At 37.9% G+C, this 17,505-nt stretch overlaps 1 protein-coding gene across 1 annotated transcript; it reads left to right on the top strand.

The window, feature by feature from the left end:
• The first annotated feature begins 12,544 nt into the window (after positions 1 to 12,544).
• Positions 12,545 to 16,585, top strand: LOC311092959 (adenosine receptor A1). Its single transcript, XM_084129991.1, has 2 exons — positions 12,545 to 13,101; positions 15,612 to 16,585. The coding sequence occupies exons 1-2, from the start codon at positions 12,713 to 12,715 to the stop codon at positions 16,237 to 16,239; spliced, it is 1,017 nt and encodes a 338-aa protein (XP_083986117.1). The 5' UTR covers positions 12,545 to 12,712; the 3' UTR covers positions 16,240 to 16,585.
• Positions 16,586 to 17,505: the final 920 nt, after the last annotated feature.

Below are 17,505 nucleotides of genomic sequence, written 5' to 3' on the forward strand. Positions count from 1 at the left end.
TTGCAGGAAAAAAATAAATAAAAAAATTACATCAAGCAACATCTTAGGAGTCACATCATTGTTAAACTTGCCAAGTATTGATTTTAGATTGAGAGGAAATTCTGATTAATTATCTGTCCACTAAATTGGACATCATGCATCACTAGCTATATTTCAGCTACAATTCATACTATTACTGTGACAGTTGTTCTTGAAAATGCTTCATCTGCAGTAACTTTTTTTGGCTAAATAAAAGTATGTGTTATTAGATTCAATAGATTGTAATTTGCAACAGAAGAGTAATTTGATTACATAATGCATGTTACATGTAATGCATTACTCGTTACATCAGAAAAGTAATCTGATTAGGTTATGCAAGTTACCTGTAATGCGTTACTTTGCTTGTTACATCAGAAAAGTAATCTGATTACGAAATGCACATTACATGTAATGTGCTACTTTACTCGTTTCAATAGAAAAGTAATCTGATTACATAATGCACATTACATGTAATGCATTACTTTACTCGTTTCAATAGAAAAGTAATCTGATTACATAATGCACATATAGAAAAGTAATCTGATTACATAATGCACATTACATGTAATGCATTACTTTACCCGTTACATCAGAAAAGTAATCTGATTACATAATGCACATTACATGTAATGCATTACTTTACTCGTTTCAATAGAAAAGTAATCTGATTACATAATGCACATTACATGTAATGCATTACTTTACCCGTTACATCAGAAAAGTAATCTGATTACGGAATGCACAATACATGTAATGTGCTACTCTACTCGTTTCAATAGAAAAGTAATCTGATTACATAATGCACATTACATGCAATGCATTACTTTACTTGTTTCAATAGAAAAGTAATCTGATAACATAATGCACATTACATGTAATGCGTTACTTTACTCGTTTCAACAGAAAAGTAATCTGATTACATAATGCACATTACATGTAATGCGTTACTTTACTCGTTACAACAGAAAAGTAATCTGATTACATAATGCACATTACTTGTAATGCGTTACTTTACTCGTTACAACAGAAAAGTAATCTGATTAAATAATGCATATTACTTGTAATGCGTTACTTTACTCGTTACAACAGAAAAGTAATCTGATTACATAATGCGCATTACTTGTAATGAGTTACTTTACTCGTTACAACAGAAAAGTCATCTGATTACAAAATGCACATTACTTATTATGTTATCCCCAACACTGCTCATTTCAAATAAGATTTGAAAACACCTCATCGCTAATTTTTCCACAGTCTGAAAACATCCAGTCTGAGGTTTTCTAAGAGAGGAGAGCTAAATTCGTCCATTTTGAACATAATAAGAATGATCAGCTAATAAGGGTAAATCAACATACTCTGGTAGATGAGCATTTTCTATATAGTCTGAGTTAGGTTTTCTACAGAGTTGTACCTCCAGTGGAGGATCTATATTAGATATATTTCTTTCATGTCATAACACTTTTTTAAAAATCCTTTAACTTTGTTGTACCTCCAGGTTTAAATGCGATTTTCATTGTGTTCTTAGATGTTTGGACTTGCTGTATATTAGACTGGACGTTCCCTCTGTCAGGCGCTTCCCTATAGTCTCCGTAATGGATTTACTGGCATTGGGCCAAGTGGAAGTGAACAATGCTGATCCCTGAAGGAACGTTTGGAGCGTATCTCTGGGAGGAGTACTGGATTTCTGAAAGATATGTTTCAGGCCATTTTGTTCTTTCCCTGTACAGAGCAATATCAACCTCGGTCCAAACAACGTGGATTTATGATGTTCATCTCCTACATTATTATTTTTTCTAACATAGCTTGAGTTCATTCTGCTGATTGAGGTTGAAAAATGTAAAATATACCTTTTGGCACTGCAATGAAAAGCAATATCCAAATCAATTCTCATCAGCGGCTCGAAAACCAGGGCTTATGAAACCACACATCTAAACGCCGTATATAATTTGATGCAAATGACAACAGCTGCGAGAGAGAGAGATGTACAGCCCATTCGATGTCCTGTTCCCGTGTGTACCTGGGTGAGTGTCGATTGTTCAGACAATAATGTTCATTAGATCATTAAAAACAAACCTGAGAAAGCTCTGAAAAACTCTTATAGCGGCCAGCCTTCCTGCGCCATTGGCTATTGCGGCTATATAGCGTGATTCAATCATTCAATCAATCTACAGCATTTCGTGTTTGCGTTGTAGCAAATTAGCTCAATATATATATATATATATATATATATATATATATATATATATATATATATAGATAGATAGATAGATAGATAGATAGATAGATAGATAGATAGATAGATAGATATAGATATAGATATATAATAACGGATTATAATTAATTATAAATATTTTAATTATTTTTTAGAATTGACAGTAGCAGAATTAATAGTACAATTATTTAATCAGTTCATCCAATGAACAGAAAGAATAATCAATTATTAATTCTACGAAATATATTATCTTCCTGGCCAAGAAAGAATAACCTTTTCCAACTACAGTAAATAAAGTACTAGCAGGGTAATAGCATAGGTATCGCTAGATCAAGATGTTTAAGTGACTTCAATATTTTTGTGAGTGGCAAACACAGAGACAATAGAGTGTGAATGTAATGGTTTAATAAACGAAACTACGGTAGGCTACACACACAACTAAACTAAGCAAAGATTGTATGCAGAATCAAGAAAGTAAAGAAAAGTGAAGAAAGAGAGAGAGAAGAAAAGAGAATGGCAAGATTACAATCAGTTAACCACAACCTATGAGAAACATCAGAGAATCAGGGTCACCTTAAAGGGGCACTATAACTTACAAACGCATCTAAAGGCTGCGAACAGGTACTTGCATTGACTTCGGTTGCTGAACAAGTCCAGATGCAGGAGATTCTTGATGATTTCGCCAGGAGTGCGCTGAAGCGTTTGTTTGGGTTCTTGGTGCGGTCCACGTTGAATCCAAAGAAATTAACTTGGTCCCACGTTGAATCCAAAGAAATTAACTTGAAGATGAAGTTGCCAGAAGAAGACAGGAGAATGTTGTCTCAAAGAGATTAAGCTCAGATCTGAACTAATCAGATACTCTTAAAGGTCCTATCAGTTCACACCCATTTGTTGAGGTGACCAATCAAAGATGACCGGGACAAAGTCTTTGTTCCATCTTATCCCCATTTGCATGTTCATGGTGGCATGGAGAATTTGTGCAGTCGTTATACAAAAGTATGGTAAAAATATCATAATGCAATTTATCATAACATGTTGTACACCATTGCTTATAAAATCAAAAGAGGATTCCTTTGATACCAAGAAAGGGGATTTGAAGACATTAAAAGCAGTGATACATCATCTTTGGATATCAACATTTGAAGTTACTCTAACATAACTAAAGAATCATAACTAGTCATAACTAATAAAACATAGGGACATGCATAAAACACAGGAGAAATACTACAAACTACCCAAAGTTTGTGGGTAAGAATGGAGTAAGTGTCCTCGTGTATTGGAAGTTTATCTCTATAGTCTTTAACCAAATGGCTAGTGTCGTCTGGTCTTCTGATGATTGCAGAAACAGTTTCTTGCTGAGATCGTTGGAGAGCAGAGGTGATAACAGCCTTTGAAGAGAACTGGTTTGAGGGCCGATAACAACAGGGGAGAGGGGGCAGGTTTTATGATGCCTAGAGCATTTTGGATTTAGTCCATTCGTTACAGCGTGTACAAAAGCTTTGATGTTAATAAAGCTCAGACTTTAAGGGAACTAAGTTGCTTTATTGAAACATCACATGGTGTCAGAAGTGGAGCGCTTTTAACACCATGGCAAAGTTTCAGCCCCCGGACAGTTTTGATTTTGGTCACCCCGAACGATGGCCAGATTGGCGTCAGAGATTTCGCCGCTACAGGATAGCCACTAAACTGGACAAAGAAGAGGCTGAAGTACAGGTCTGTACACTGCTTTATTCGTTGGGAAAAGAAGCTGAAGTGTATCAGAAATTTACGTTCGGGGAGGAAGAACGAGAGGACTATGATACTGTAATCAGGAAGCTCGATGACTACTTAGTACCGAAAGTTAATGTTATTCACAAGCGTGCACGATTCCACACGAGGGCTCAAAAGCCAGGTGAAATGGCCGAGGAATATATTCGTAGCCTCCACGAGCTAGCAAACATTCGTGACAGGCTCGTGATTGGGATTCAGGGCCGAAAGCTGTCGGAAAAGCTTCAATTAATACCCGACCTGACACTCAGGCTGAATAGGCTGCCAGCGTTAGTGCTCAAATCAGCGAGGTGGCGGAAGCCAGGGGAAAATTCCACCATAGTGAAAGAGGCTGACAGCGCCGTAGCTCGAAACGAAACCAGACGGAGCATGTTACTGACTGGAGATGTAAAAGATGTGGTAGAAATCATGGAAAAGGTGAAAAGTGCCGCAAATGCAGAAAAAAGGGTCATTTCGTGGTAGTTTGTAGAACCCGAGAAGTCCATGATGTCAGCAAACCACAAGAGGGTAGCAATGTAACACATTTCCTGGGTGAGTTAACTCACATTGATGATAAATGTGGAGCATGGTTTGTCACACTCCCAATTCAGGGCACAGACATAGACTTTAAAATTGATACAGGCGCTGACGTAAGTGTCATTTCTGAGAAAACCTTCTCCGTTTTGAAGAAAAAGCCAAAACTTAGTTAATGTGAAACTTGAGAGCCCAGGGGGTACATTGCAATGCAGAGGACAGTTCAGAGCTATGACTAGCTTTAAAGATGAGCAGTATATTTTTGAAGCATTTGTGGTGACTGGTCCCCATGTAAACAATCTCCTTGGTCGTGATGCAGCAATTGCAATGGATTTAGTTAAGAGGCTGGAAGAGCTCCAACCCATTTATTTTTCTGAACTGGGATTAGTGAAGACAAATCCCATTCAAATCTGCCTGAAAGAGGATGCTGTACTATACAGTGTGCAAACTGCAAGACGGGTGTCCGTGTTCTTGCTTCCAAAAGTCAAGGCGGAGCTAGAGAGAATGGTACAATGTGGCGTCGTTGAGGAGATCACTGAGCCTACTGAGTGGTGCGCCCCATGGTGGCCGTTCCAAAGAAGACAGGGCAGTTTTCATGGATGATATTTTAGTATTTAGCAACACTCCAGAGGAACACGAGCAGCGACTGCAAATGGCTCTGGAAGCCATTGACCGGGCTGGTCTCAAGCTGCACACGGAAAAGTTCCTGTTACGGCAGGGTCAACTCAGGTACTTGGGACATGTCATAGACAAGGAAGGCATACTTACACCCAGACACAGCCAAAATCAAAGCTATCACGCACCTTGAAAAGTCAAAGAACGTCTCAGAACTACGGAGAATGCAAGGAATGATTCATTACCTGGGCAGGTATGTTCCTCATCTCTCAGAGGTTATTCATATGGTACTGGGGAGCTGTACAAGAGGAGGCCTTTGACAATGTGAAACGCCTAATGACAAAAGCTCCTGTGCTAGCATTCTATGATGTTACAAAGCTCACAGTCGTCAGCGCAGATGCGAGCAGCTACGGTCTGGGGGCGTTTTGCTGCAGGACCATGATGGACAGCTGAAACCAGTGGCCTACTGTTCCAGGGCGCTGACCGATGCTGAAAAAAGGTACGTCCAGATTGAAAAGGAGTATCTGGCGGCCGTGTGGTCTTCGTTGCTTGTTTGCTTAAATCTTTCCACCATGATGCTATTGTTGTTAATGGTTGCTAGGGAATCTTGGGTAGTTGCTATGTAGTTGCTAGGGTGTTGCTATGTAGTTCTTAGGTGGTTGCGAAGGGCTTGCTTGCTCTATTCTCACAGCCACAATGCTACAGTTGTGAATGGCTGCTAGGGAACTCTGTGTAGTTGCTAGGGTGTTTTTTCCTTGCTCAAATCTCGACACCATGATGCTAGAGATGTGCACGGTTGCTCTGGAATTCTGGGTAGTTGCTAGGGTGTTCTGTGTGGTTGCTTATTTGAACACTGAAGTCTCTGTGATATTCCAGTGTCTCTATGGCTGGGTCCCTCCTTCAGTGTAAGCTAATGCCATGCCCTTTATATGAGTACAATAGTTTGTGTTTAATTGCAGACATTATTAGAGCACTTATCTGACGTAAACAGATTCATTATTGCTCCATGCATCATGCTGGTTGTGCGTGGCACATTTACTACTTACAGCTCAATAGTCCTATGGGGCAGCCCAAAGCCCTTGTGCTTGATACGATGATCTCTTTCAATTAGATGACAGCATACGTCAACAACAACTCAGGGTTTTATGGTTCTCTTGTCACTCGTCTCTGGAAAACTGCACAGACGGTTATGCTTGATGAGAACCAATAGGTTTGCATGAGCGTTGCATAATGCTTTTCAGATTGCATTTGCAATATTACTTACCTGTTTTACCTATTGTAATTTGTCCATCATATGCAAACAAATGTCAAGACTAGAAACAGCCTTGTATTAGATTTGACCGTAAAGAAAAGTAATAGCACAACCTCACTTCAACACAAATGGTGCTGTTGCACTCTATTGCTCATTCTCTGGATTAAATGAGCAATAGAGTGCAACAGTGCCTGCCCCCTATTTAATTTTTTCCATTCATTTTTTCCACAGGGAATTTAAAATAGTCTTCGTTAAAGAGTTATAAACCATGAACTAAGCCAATCAGCTAAGAGGTGAATCACAACAAACTTTGATTTGCAGTTTTTGAAAATCAGACAAAAAGACAAAGGTATAACACTGTGTACTTAACTGCTTTAGTGAGGAAAAGAACTACAATCCCATGAAGCATTGCGAATAGCATAATCAAATTAATGCATATATATATACAAACATTTCAGTATTTTAAGAGCGTGGGGAGATCAAATCGATTACATCATTCGCAGTGCTGTTTTGGAGCATGTTGCCTTTTTCGACTCTCTGATTGGTGTAATTCTGTAAAGCATAATGGGTAATGTAGTTTTTCACCAGGAATTCCACTGTTAATCGGGATTATTTTAAAATAATAGTATTTAAAATACCATGGATTAACAATCTTTTACCTCACAGTATCATTCAAAATCAGTTTCCTTTTGGAGAAAATAAATTGAGTTTTTACTTCCAGAACCAAACTGTCGCACTCTATAGTGATGCTTGACTTAGAAAATATCATTAATAATAGTAAATCTAAAAAGAACTGCATTTCTTTGGAATGACATTTATTTAGGTGTCTGCAACATCTTAATGGAATGAAACTAATCAAAGAGATTGCCTTATTAAGACATCCTTTCAGAAAAGCACAAGAACAGCATTTACTTCAAACATTACTGCGCTAGACAGTCTTAAAATGCTTGAACATCCAAAGAGAACATTGTAGATATTCTTGGCAAGGTGGCACGCCATTTAATTTCATTATGACACAGCTGTCTAGAATACTTCATTTTGATTGGTCAATCGTAACGATCGTTTCCTTGAGTTGATGAAAATAAAAGCATAACATTTTAAAATTAAAATATAAACAAAAAATAAAACACAAAAATTATTTAGTTTACCTCCATGTCACAAGACCATTAACCGACATTAGAGACCAATCCAATGCAAATGTTCTGTGTAATTATTGAAATTATTAATGAGATCTCTTTAATGTCTCAGTTGTATCGTCTAGACAACTATATTAAATGCAGAGAAAATGGAAACTCTAACTTAAGTCGCATGTTACCCCCAGTGATCTCACATGTGTCTCCTCTGTTTCAGAAGAAATCTCAATAATATTACAAACTTGTGCTCAGATTTGCAATGATCTCAATATGAACTCAAACATTTCTGAACAAATTCTCCCACAAAGAAATCTGAGCTATGCTATCCACGTTCATTTATATTTATTATATTTTTATTCTCCAAAGAGCATTTTGTAGACACATCACAGACAGAGCTAATATTGCAATGAAGCATAAGTGAGAATTCCTCTGAGCTCTGAAAGTGCAATAAGATCTTCGTCTGTGTTATGACTCAAAAAGGAAATCTTAATTCTGCATGAGAGGACTAAAATAGATATGATAACCACATAATGCTGAGGGGCCCAGGAAACAAGATGAAATGATCATGGTAGGCAAGTGCCTCCCTCAATACTCAGACGAATCCATTAGCACAATACAGTGAACATTACTGAAAAATTAATTTGATGAAGATGATGTCCGATTTCCTGGGTAGAAACATTTGAATATCAAATTACGTCTTTCTCCATGCAGTGAGAGAGACACAAAGGGATAAAGGCAGGAAACAGAGGATTCTGGGATGCATGCATGTGCCTAATTCAGAATTAAATAAAATTTTGGCTCCCTTTCAGTTCAAGAGTGTGAATTTTATTTGAATTAGCCACGACCCACAGGATGTTGAATATGAATTTTAACTGGAATTGTCAGAAAGGGAGTCGTAGATCCAATTGCAAGAAGGCAGTTTATTGACAGACAGGACAGCGGAAAAAACTCAGAAAGAACAGTAAATACACTGGTGGACTCAATGCAGCAATCCAAAGGAGAGAGAGATGAAGAGAAAGGAATCAGTCACAGCATGGTAATTCAGACGGGACAGCTGGTTGAAGAAAACTCAAGGATGATCTCCGAGCTGCTTGGAAGCACAGACTAAATGCAGGAATGACTCAGCTTGGAACTCAGATACAGGAACTAGGAGAACAAAACAAGAGTGACGAACCGACACCAAGCATATCTCACTCCAGCTAGATGTAGCTGCAGCTGAATGACTGATTGAGTGATCAGCTGGTTACTAGGCAACAAACAAGCTACCACACACACACACACACACAGACCCAACACCTACAAACATCAGACAGATACGCAAAATGAACACACAGATCTATAAACCGTGACAGGAATGACAGGAAAAGAGAAATGAAAACAGAAATGAGATGATATTCAACAAAATAGGTAAAAACAGATGACTTTCTACAGGTGTTTGTTAAAGTTTTAACGTTCCAAAGTTTTTTGTTTTTTTTTAAAGAATTTAATACGCATTAAATTGATCAAGAGTAACAGTGAAGTGACATTTATAATGTTACAACGATTTTTATTTCTTTATTTGTAAAAGTGAATTTTGCAAAATAGGTGCCCTTTAATGTTGTAAATTAATATTACAATCAATTAACCTGTTTGTCCTGTGAACACTCAGTGTTAATTGTTTATTAATTCTAAGAAATTCTATTAAATCTAAAATCTAAGTACATTTCCGGGGTATGGGAAATGTCTTTCTTACTTTACAGTACTACTAAGAGCAAGTAGTCAAAATCTATGATTAGAGACTCCAGTATATGAGCTTGAGACACGGACAACTTTACATGTGACATGAACAAGATTTCATTAACTAGGCTAAACACTTAAACTACTCTAACATACACATACATGCATACAGTTTACCAAGGGAAAGAGAGCTGAAGCTGAATACAGGAAAGCAAGACGTTAGAGCATTGTTTGAAATGCAGCAGAACAACAGCCTTGAGCAAACCATCAGTTTAGTTCTAACACGCCCTTCTTTAAAAGGGGTAAGGATACTTAATCTATCAAATAATGAGATTAAGTTTGATACTTTCATGTCTCACCCATATAAATTAAACTGTCCGGATGCAATTTGTTGAGGCTCCAGTTGATCTTTGCTGATGTGGTCTTGAAGAGAGAGAACCATAGGAGTCAGAGGATCTTAAGCTTGGGGGTCCTTAGAAAACGTCTAGTTCAGCATAATCTTCAGGATTTCACAAAGGGACTAAGAGACTAAAGCCCAATTTATACTTCTGCGTCAAACTCACACCGTAGCTACGTCGTAGGCTGTGTGTAGTACGCGTAACCTTCGCCGTACCCTGAAATATACAACTTTACGAGTGTAAAGTTGTATAAAAAATAAATTTTAAAAAATGTAGGAAAAAATCCAAGTCCAGGCACTCAGTGGATACAAAAAGTAATACAAAAGTCTTTATTAGAGGGCTAAAAAAATAATAAAAAACACCAACGCGTATCAGCCCACTGGCCTTCATCAGGGTGTTAGTGACAAACAAACAGGAGCAGTACTTATACAGTAATTGATTTCAGGTGTGCCACTCTGGCACGTGTAACACAACTCTTTGGCCACTAGAGGCAAAAGTTAGGTTCATACAAGTAACAGGCAAAATACAATAAATAAGATCTCTTAGTGGAAAAACAACACTTCAAGTATCTAATATTCTCCACACAATATATAAGATCAATAAGTGTGAATAGGCTACAGTTACCTCTCATAACTCGTGTCATAGACAAGATGATTCAAAACAGCATTAACCAGAAATGGGTACTACATTCGACGACAACAAACTGTACCTATAGAGGCACAAAAATCACAAAAAAGGTGAGAGATCAAAATCCTCATTAAGACCTGGATGTTTGGTGGCCCTCAGAGAATAGATCAAGTATGTCTCCCTTTGTTTGCGACGTCTAATTATGTCCCCACCCCTGGCATCAAGGCGAATAGCCTCAATGCCCACTACTCTTAAGGTCAAATCCCTCCCATGATTAGCGTCCATATAATGTTTAGCCATTGGATAATTGATATTACCAGTCCGGATGGCATACCGATGTTCAGCTACCCTGTCTCTTAATCTCCTTTTGGTGAGGCCTACGTAAAAACAACCACAGGGACATTCCAAACGATAGACAACATGGGTAGTATTGCAATTTATAAAGCTGTTAACAGTGTAAAGTTGTATATTTGTAACAATGTGTCAATTCTACGTGGACCGCAAGCGATGTGATTGGTCTGCTAGAACCCCTCCCTCGGGTTTCACCTCCCTCTGCATGTGTAATTGCGCATCAACGCAGACAACGACGCAGAAGTATAAATGAAAACCAACAGCATAGAGGCTCTGGCGTCAGCCTCAAATCAGCCTTAAGAGAGTAAGAGGCTAAGAGGCATGATCTTGAGATCAATGATTTTTAAAGCGTGAAGATGTCACACCCTCTGGATGGTTGTGAGCCAATAAGAAGCTGTTCCCTTTGGAGGGAATTTCTTTACGACCCTTTGTTCAAGCAGGCCTTTGAACATGTAATTTGATCAGATGTTTAACAAAAGAATCTTCAAGATTCTTATAATACTAATGCGTCACAAAGTTAGCAAAATGTAATGTAAATTAACAAATGGGGGACAAAGATTGGAGTTTATAGAGACTAGACAATGCCACACATATGATTTTGGACTTGAGTATGCAAGTCTGAAACATTAACCCAAAAGAGTTTAAAAGAGTACATAGGCCAAACCACATAAAAGGAAAATCATGAGATGGGAAAATTAAGATACATGTTTATAAATTTCTCAAGTGGTTATATATAGAATATATAGGATTAAAAGGGTTTATTTCTCCTTCTCAGCAAGAATTAAGTGAGATTCACAACTCTCTGCGAATTCCTTTTGGGGTCGTAAAAAGTCTTATCAGTCTCAATGTGTCCTGTCACAGGACACCGGGTTCTGCCAGTGTGTTAGCTTCATTTGTGATGTTAGTTTTGGGGGAAGTTTCATAGACCTTTGTTGGGAGAGTAAGTTTGCTGGATTATTCATTAAATATAATAAATAATTTGTGTGTGTCTGATTGGTCCAGATGCTACATTTCAAATAAATGCTGTTCTTTTGAACTTTCTATTGATCAAAGAATCCTGAAAAAAAAAACTATTTCACAGTTTCCACAAAAAATATGAAGCAGCGCAACTGTTTTCAACATTGATAATAATCAGAAATGTTTTTTGAGCAGCAAATCAGCATATTAGAATGATTTCTGAAGGATCACGTGGCACTGAAGACTGGAGCAATGATGCTGGAAAACAGCTTTTTTAAATTGTAATAATATTTCACAAAATTCCTGTTTTTACTGTATTTTTGAATGCATCAAATGTATGAATGTAGCCTGGGTGAGCATAAGAGACTTCTTTCAAAAACATGAAATGAATTAAAAATGTTACCGACCTGAAACATTGAACAGTACTGTATATAAAATACCAGTTTCAGGAAATAAACAGATAATTAATTAATAATCAAAATTAATATCCGTTTATTTCCAGAAACTAAAACAAAAATACTCATTTTTGGAAATAACCCATTTGTTGTGTGTATGAACATTTGCATGGTTAATTCTTTCTTACAAAGAAATGTATTGTAAAAAATATTAAAAATAAAAATCACACTTACAGCAAAGATTTGTTCCATTTAAATTCTACTTCCTTAATTTAAATTCAAATCACAATTCCATACTCTGATTGCAACTTCAATTCAGCTTCAAAAGGCATTCTAAATTAAATTCTAAATGGCACAACTGGTGTTTCAGGTTTGGAAAGTGTAGGAAAAGAGAGATAGTGAGAGAGAAATGGTGAGCGAGGCGAGCAGTGGGGAAGGTAATAATGCTGCAGAGAATGAACCACCCCTCCCTTTCCCAGCCGGCAGAGCCTCCGCAACAGAAGGAGAAGCAGGAGTTTGTGAAGATGCAGAGAACAAGGCACACGGCAGCTCAAAGTAACTATATGGATCTGCTTATGAAGAAACTCATATGAGTGCTTTTCATGGCATCTATTGACAAGTCAGGCCAGTTCAGCTACTACCAGTAAGAAAGACTTCTTTACGAGACAGCTGTAAAGACTGAAAAGACTGAGAAATATAATAAAATGAGAGCACATACCAGCATTTGAGGACATCATGAGACTCTTGTAGAAGACCCAATGGAACAGGAACAACTGCTACAGATGGCGAAGATGTCAACGGTCAAAGTAACTGAGCGTTGGGAGAAAGTGGACCTGATGTACATCTCCATTGAGACCACTATCGCCCTGGCATCGGTGCTTGGGAACGTGCTGGTGGTCTTGGTGGTGTGCATGAACCAGGGTCTTAGAGACCCGACCTTCTGCTTTATTGTCTCTTTGGCGCTGGCCGATATTGCGGTCGGCGCTCTTGTCATTCCACTGGCGGTGGTCCTCAGCCTGGGTCTCTTCACACAATTTTACACTTGCCTCTTCATTTCGTGCCTTCTCGTCATCATCACCCAAAGCTCCATACTGTCTCTGCTGGCCATCGCCATCGACCGATTCCTGCGCGTCAAAATCCCCACCAGGTGAGTCTGAAACACTTACTGAATAAAGATTCAATATTTTACATTTAATAATAATTAATTACAGCATAAAAAGTGTCCAATTAAATTAAATAAATTAATTAAATAAAAATGATCAATATTTTATGTTTACCTGTATATGTCATGTGACCATTAACCAACATCAGACCATTGAACATGAAAATGTGTTGTTAAATTATAAAAATATTAACTTAATATATCATGCTATCCCTCTTCTAAATAAACCGTATCAGGGTGATGCACAAACATATTTACTATGTTTTACAACGATGTCTATTCATTAGTGCAGAATAATAAAGAGAAATCACAAATGACAAATTTTATGCTAGTTAACTGGCTTAAGATTTCTAGGATGTTACAATTGGTGTGCAAGTCCACTAAAGAATGGTGCATAAAAAAGCATTTCGCCAACTGTGTCACAATAAAATGAAATGTTAAAATGACTTTTGCACGACACAAAGCCATAATTTAACATAAAATGATTGTCATGCACAGCCTTTAGTAGCTTATTGCTATCATGCAATGGCTTTATGATAAAAAAACTCCAAGGTTCAATAAATAGTTTAGTTTAATAATAATTGTTCTCCAAGCAACGAAGCTTTGAGAGTTTTTCATAGAATTAGGTGTCACAGTCAGAACTATTTCTAAAATTTGCATTTTGACACATAGAGATTAAACTTTACATTTAATGCATCAGTTGTGTTTTATCATGTTCCTTGGCCAGACAGCAAGACCGCAATATATCTGTTGCTTTCTTTAATGCAAATCAATGGGCTGGTGTAATGCAAGGCTTTTAACTAAATTAAACCCCTGCTGTCTGTCAAAGGGAATGATGTTCACTGGTCTGATAGTATTTTGGCAGCGTACCTAACCACTCATTTGCCTGATGTTTGATCGCATGTGACTTATGCTTATGTAACGTATGACGATAAGACACGCCAACATGGCTGGGAGTGTCAGACCAACTGCAGCAAGAAGCAATTAAAGACATTTTAAGATGATTTTGGGCAAAATAGCTGAATAATAATATATACAGTAACAAAAAATATGATTTAATGGATTATCACTTTCGACCAATAGGTGGCGCAGTTATGAAATTGATGTGATGTGGTCAGTGACAATGTGATGTGGTCAGTTGATGTGGGAGTGACAATGTGACAATGACACATACAAAGTTTGGTGTCAGTATGTCAAGGTATTGCAGAGATAAAGTCTGAATAGTCCTTTTGGCATCATGCCTCAACTTTGCTGCTGTGGTATATTAAAACAGTTTTGTCTATCAACACGAAATCCATAACTTTTAGTCAGCACTGTCTGGAGATGATAAGATTCGACTTTGGTGAAAATCGGACCAACGGTCTAGGAGGAGTTTGAAAAAGTAGGTATTGAATGAAAATCAAGATGGCGGACAGGAAGTTCGGCCAAATACGGCAGACTTGGTATCTATGTTCTCAGCGTGACCAAAGGAGTCTATTAAGACCAGTGTCATTACAATAGGCAGATTTATTCAAAAGTTATTAGCATTTTTGGAAATTTTGTTGTAACTTTTGACTAAAAGGTGACACTGTCTCGAAATCTTTTGAGTACCTTCAGGGCATGGTGCTGATGGCACATACTGAGTTTCATAATGTTACACCAATGCATTTGTTAAGTATAGCATTTTATATCACAATACTGTATTGAAGTCAATGGCAATTTCATGTTTTGTTCTATTATAGCACCAACAAGAGGCACAATCCTACCATTTTTTTCTCATAGTTAGCCCATACATGTGTGTCAAATTTGGTGCAAATATCTCATTTCGGTTTGGAGTTATAGACATTTATATGTAGAAACATGTAGAAAATGACCCACACCTGACTTTGTTTAATATTTTGACATTTGGGCATTAGCGTATAGCCAACAGCCTATGTTTCCGAACTTCCTATGGTGGTTTTGTCTCGATCGGTCTAACGGTTTCGAAGATTGAGTTAGAGACTCCAAATTTGCTATGGTGACTGTTCAGACTGTCCTTTATCAGTGTGCCATATTTCATAACTTTCCCGCAAGCGGGTCTATGGGCTGCCATGGACTTCCATACGGAAGAAGAACAAGAAACGGAAGAAGAACAAGAAGAAGAACGCCAACGATTTCAAGAGGTGCCTAAGCACTTTCAGTGCTTGGCCCCTAATAACAAACACCAATAATAATCATTTGAAATCATTTGGACTTACCTTTATCGTCTAGTCTGGATGATACTTCTGAGAAAAAATTCACAGACTCCACACCCTAGCCATATCTAGAAAGAGAATAATATAGAGATCAATGAGCAACTAAGCTCCCATTCAGAAAATTTCAAAATCTAGTTGTGTATTACTATAGTACTTTGTAAAAAAAAAAACTTGAATGTGATGCACTTAGATGTGAGCAATGCATTTACAGAACGACAATTGAATCACAGCTTGCTGTTATATTGTTTTCAAAAAGTAATTGTATTTGTATTGTTTTGGCAGGTACAACATCATTGTTACACAGAGGCGGGCGTGGGTAGCTGTGGGTTTGTGCTGGCTCATCTCTTTTCTGACTGGCCTAGTGCCTATGGCCGGCTGGCACCACAGTCCACCTGGAAATGTCAGTACGACGCCCATCCAATGCCAGTTCACCAAAGTCATGTGCATGGATTATATGGTCTACTTCAACTTCTTCGTTTGGGTGGTGGTTCCCCTGACCATCATGACTGGCCTGTACGCAGAGATCTTCCGCGTGATCAAACGCCAACTCAACCGTCGAGCCGAGGCCACTTGCGACTCCAGCAAGTACTACCGTAAAGAGCTGAAACTTGCAAAGTCGTTAGCACTAGTTCTGTTTCTCTTTGCGCTCTGCTGGCTGCCACTTCATATCATGAACAGTATTGAGTTTTTTTGCCCCACATGCAAAGTGCCCAAGAGTGCTTTTTATGTGGGCATCTTTATGTCACACATCAACTCCGCACTCAACCCGCTAGTGTATGCCTTCCGCATCCAACGCTTCCGTGATACACTGATTCATATCATCCAGCGATTCATGCTCTGTAAATCCTCCTCAACCAACCCAAGCCAGCACGGTCCGGGACCAATCACGGAGAAAACACAAGTTCAGTAGCAACTACGACTGAGGGAGGAATTTACTAAGAACGGTAGCGTACGTTGGAGTTGTTTTAGCATCTGATTGACTAAAGTAACTATGCAACTATGTAACCGCATAAACACACACAAAATTGTGCAATGCAGTTTTTCATTTTGCATTCTTATTCTGACCGCTACATTGTGGGGAATGCTGCAAGCCACTCCAATCTGACATTACTGCAGTTCATGCTCCTGAATCAGCTCTTTACAGTGCAGAAACAGCACTAGTCTACACTGTGTGTCTGCAAATATGCCCAGTTATAATGCTCTTCTCCACCATTTGATGAATTACTGCTGCCGTGATCACAGGAAAATGGACACAAACATCGCTTTTCAAATGTAATTGTGCATTTGAAAAAGTTTTGTAAATATGGTGCATTCCATTTTAACCTTATTTGCACAGCAATGAGGCATGTTGCACTGGAAAGAATAACAATGACTTCAGTCAAAGCGCAATGCTATATTGAATAAGGTCCAGTTGAATAAATATAGCCATGTTAAGAGACTGTAGTTCTGTCCCAAATGATGCACTATACACTCATACACTATGTTTGTATGCACTATGTACTCAACCGTGTAGTGTATGAATTTTACAAGGTTATTTTGTCATTCAACATTGGAGACTGATAGCCGCTCTCCCTCTGCTAATTAAAACAGTTGAGTGCATAAAGTGCATCATTTCACACTTCTTTTTATCGGTTAATGTATTATCTTTTCCTTTTCTGAATTTTCAGTGTGAACACACTACATGCACTATATATACTACAAATCGGATTAGAGTAGTGCATAAGTATGTGACACGCCTTGTATCTTAAAGGGATAGTTCACCCAAAAATTAAAATTAATGATCATTAACTCACCCTCAAGTTATTCCAAACCTGTATGCGTTTCTTTGATATGCTGAACACAAAAGAAGATATTTTGAAGAATATGGGTAACCAAACAATTAATGGGCCCCATTGACTTTCACAGTATGGAAAACAAAATACTATGGAAGGCAATGGGGTCCAATAAACTGTTTGGTTTCTGACATTCTTCAAAATATATTCTTGTTCAGCAGAAAAAAGAAATTCATACAGGTTTGGAACAACTTGAAGTGAGTAAATGATGACAGAATTTTCATTTTTGGGTGAGCGATCCCTTTAAGAACTAGTCTGAACAACTAGCAGCTAGTTTGGGGTAATCAGTCTCACTTTTTGGTATCAGATTAGAGACCAATCTATGTTATGTTATGTAACTGACT

The sequence above is a fragment of the Abramis brama genome, assembly GCF_963993115.1.
Source record: "Abramis brama genome assembly, chromosome: 11".
NCBI lineage: Eukaryota > Metazoa > Chordata > Actinopteri > Cypriniformes > Leuciscidae > Abramis > Abramis brama.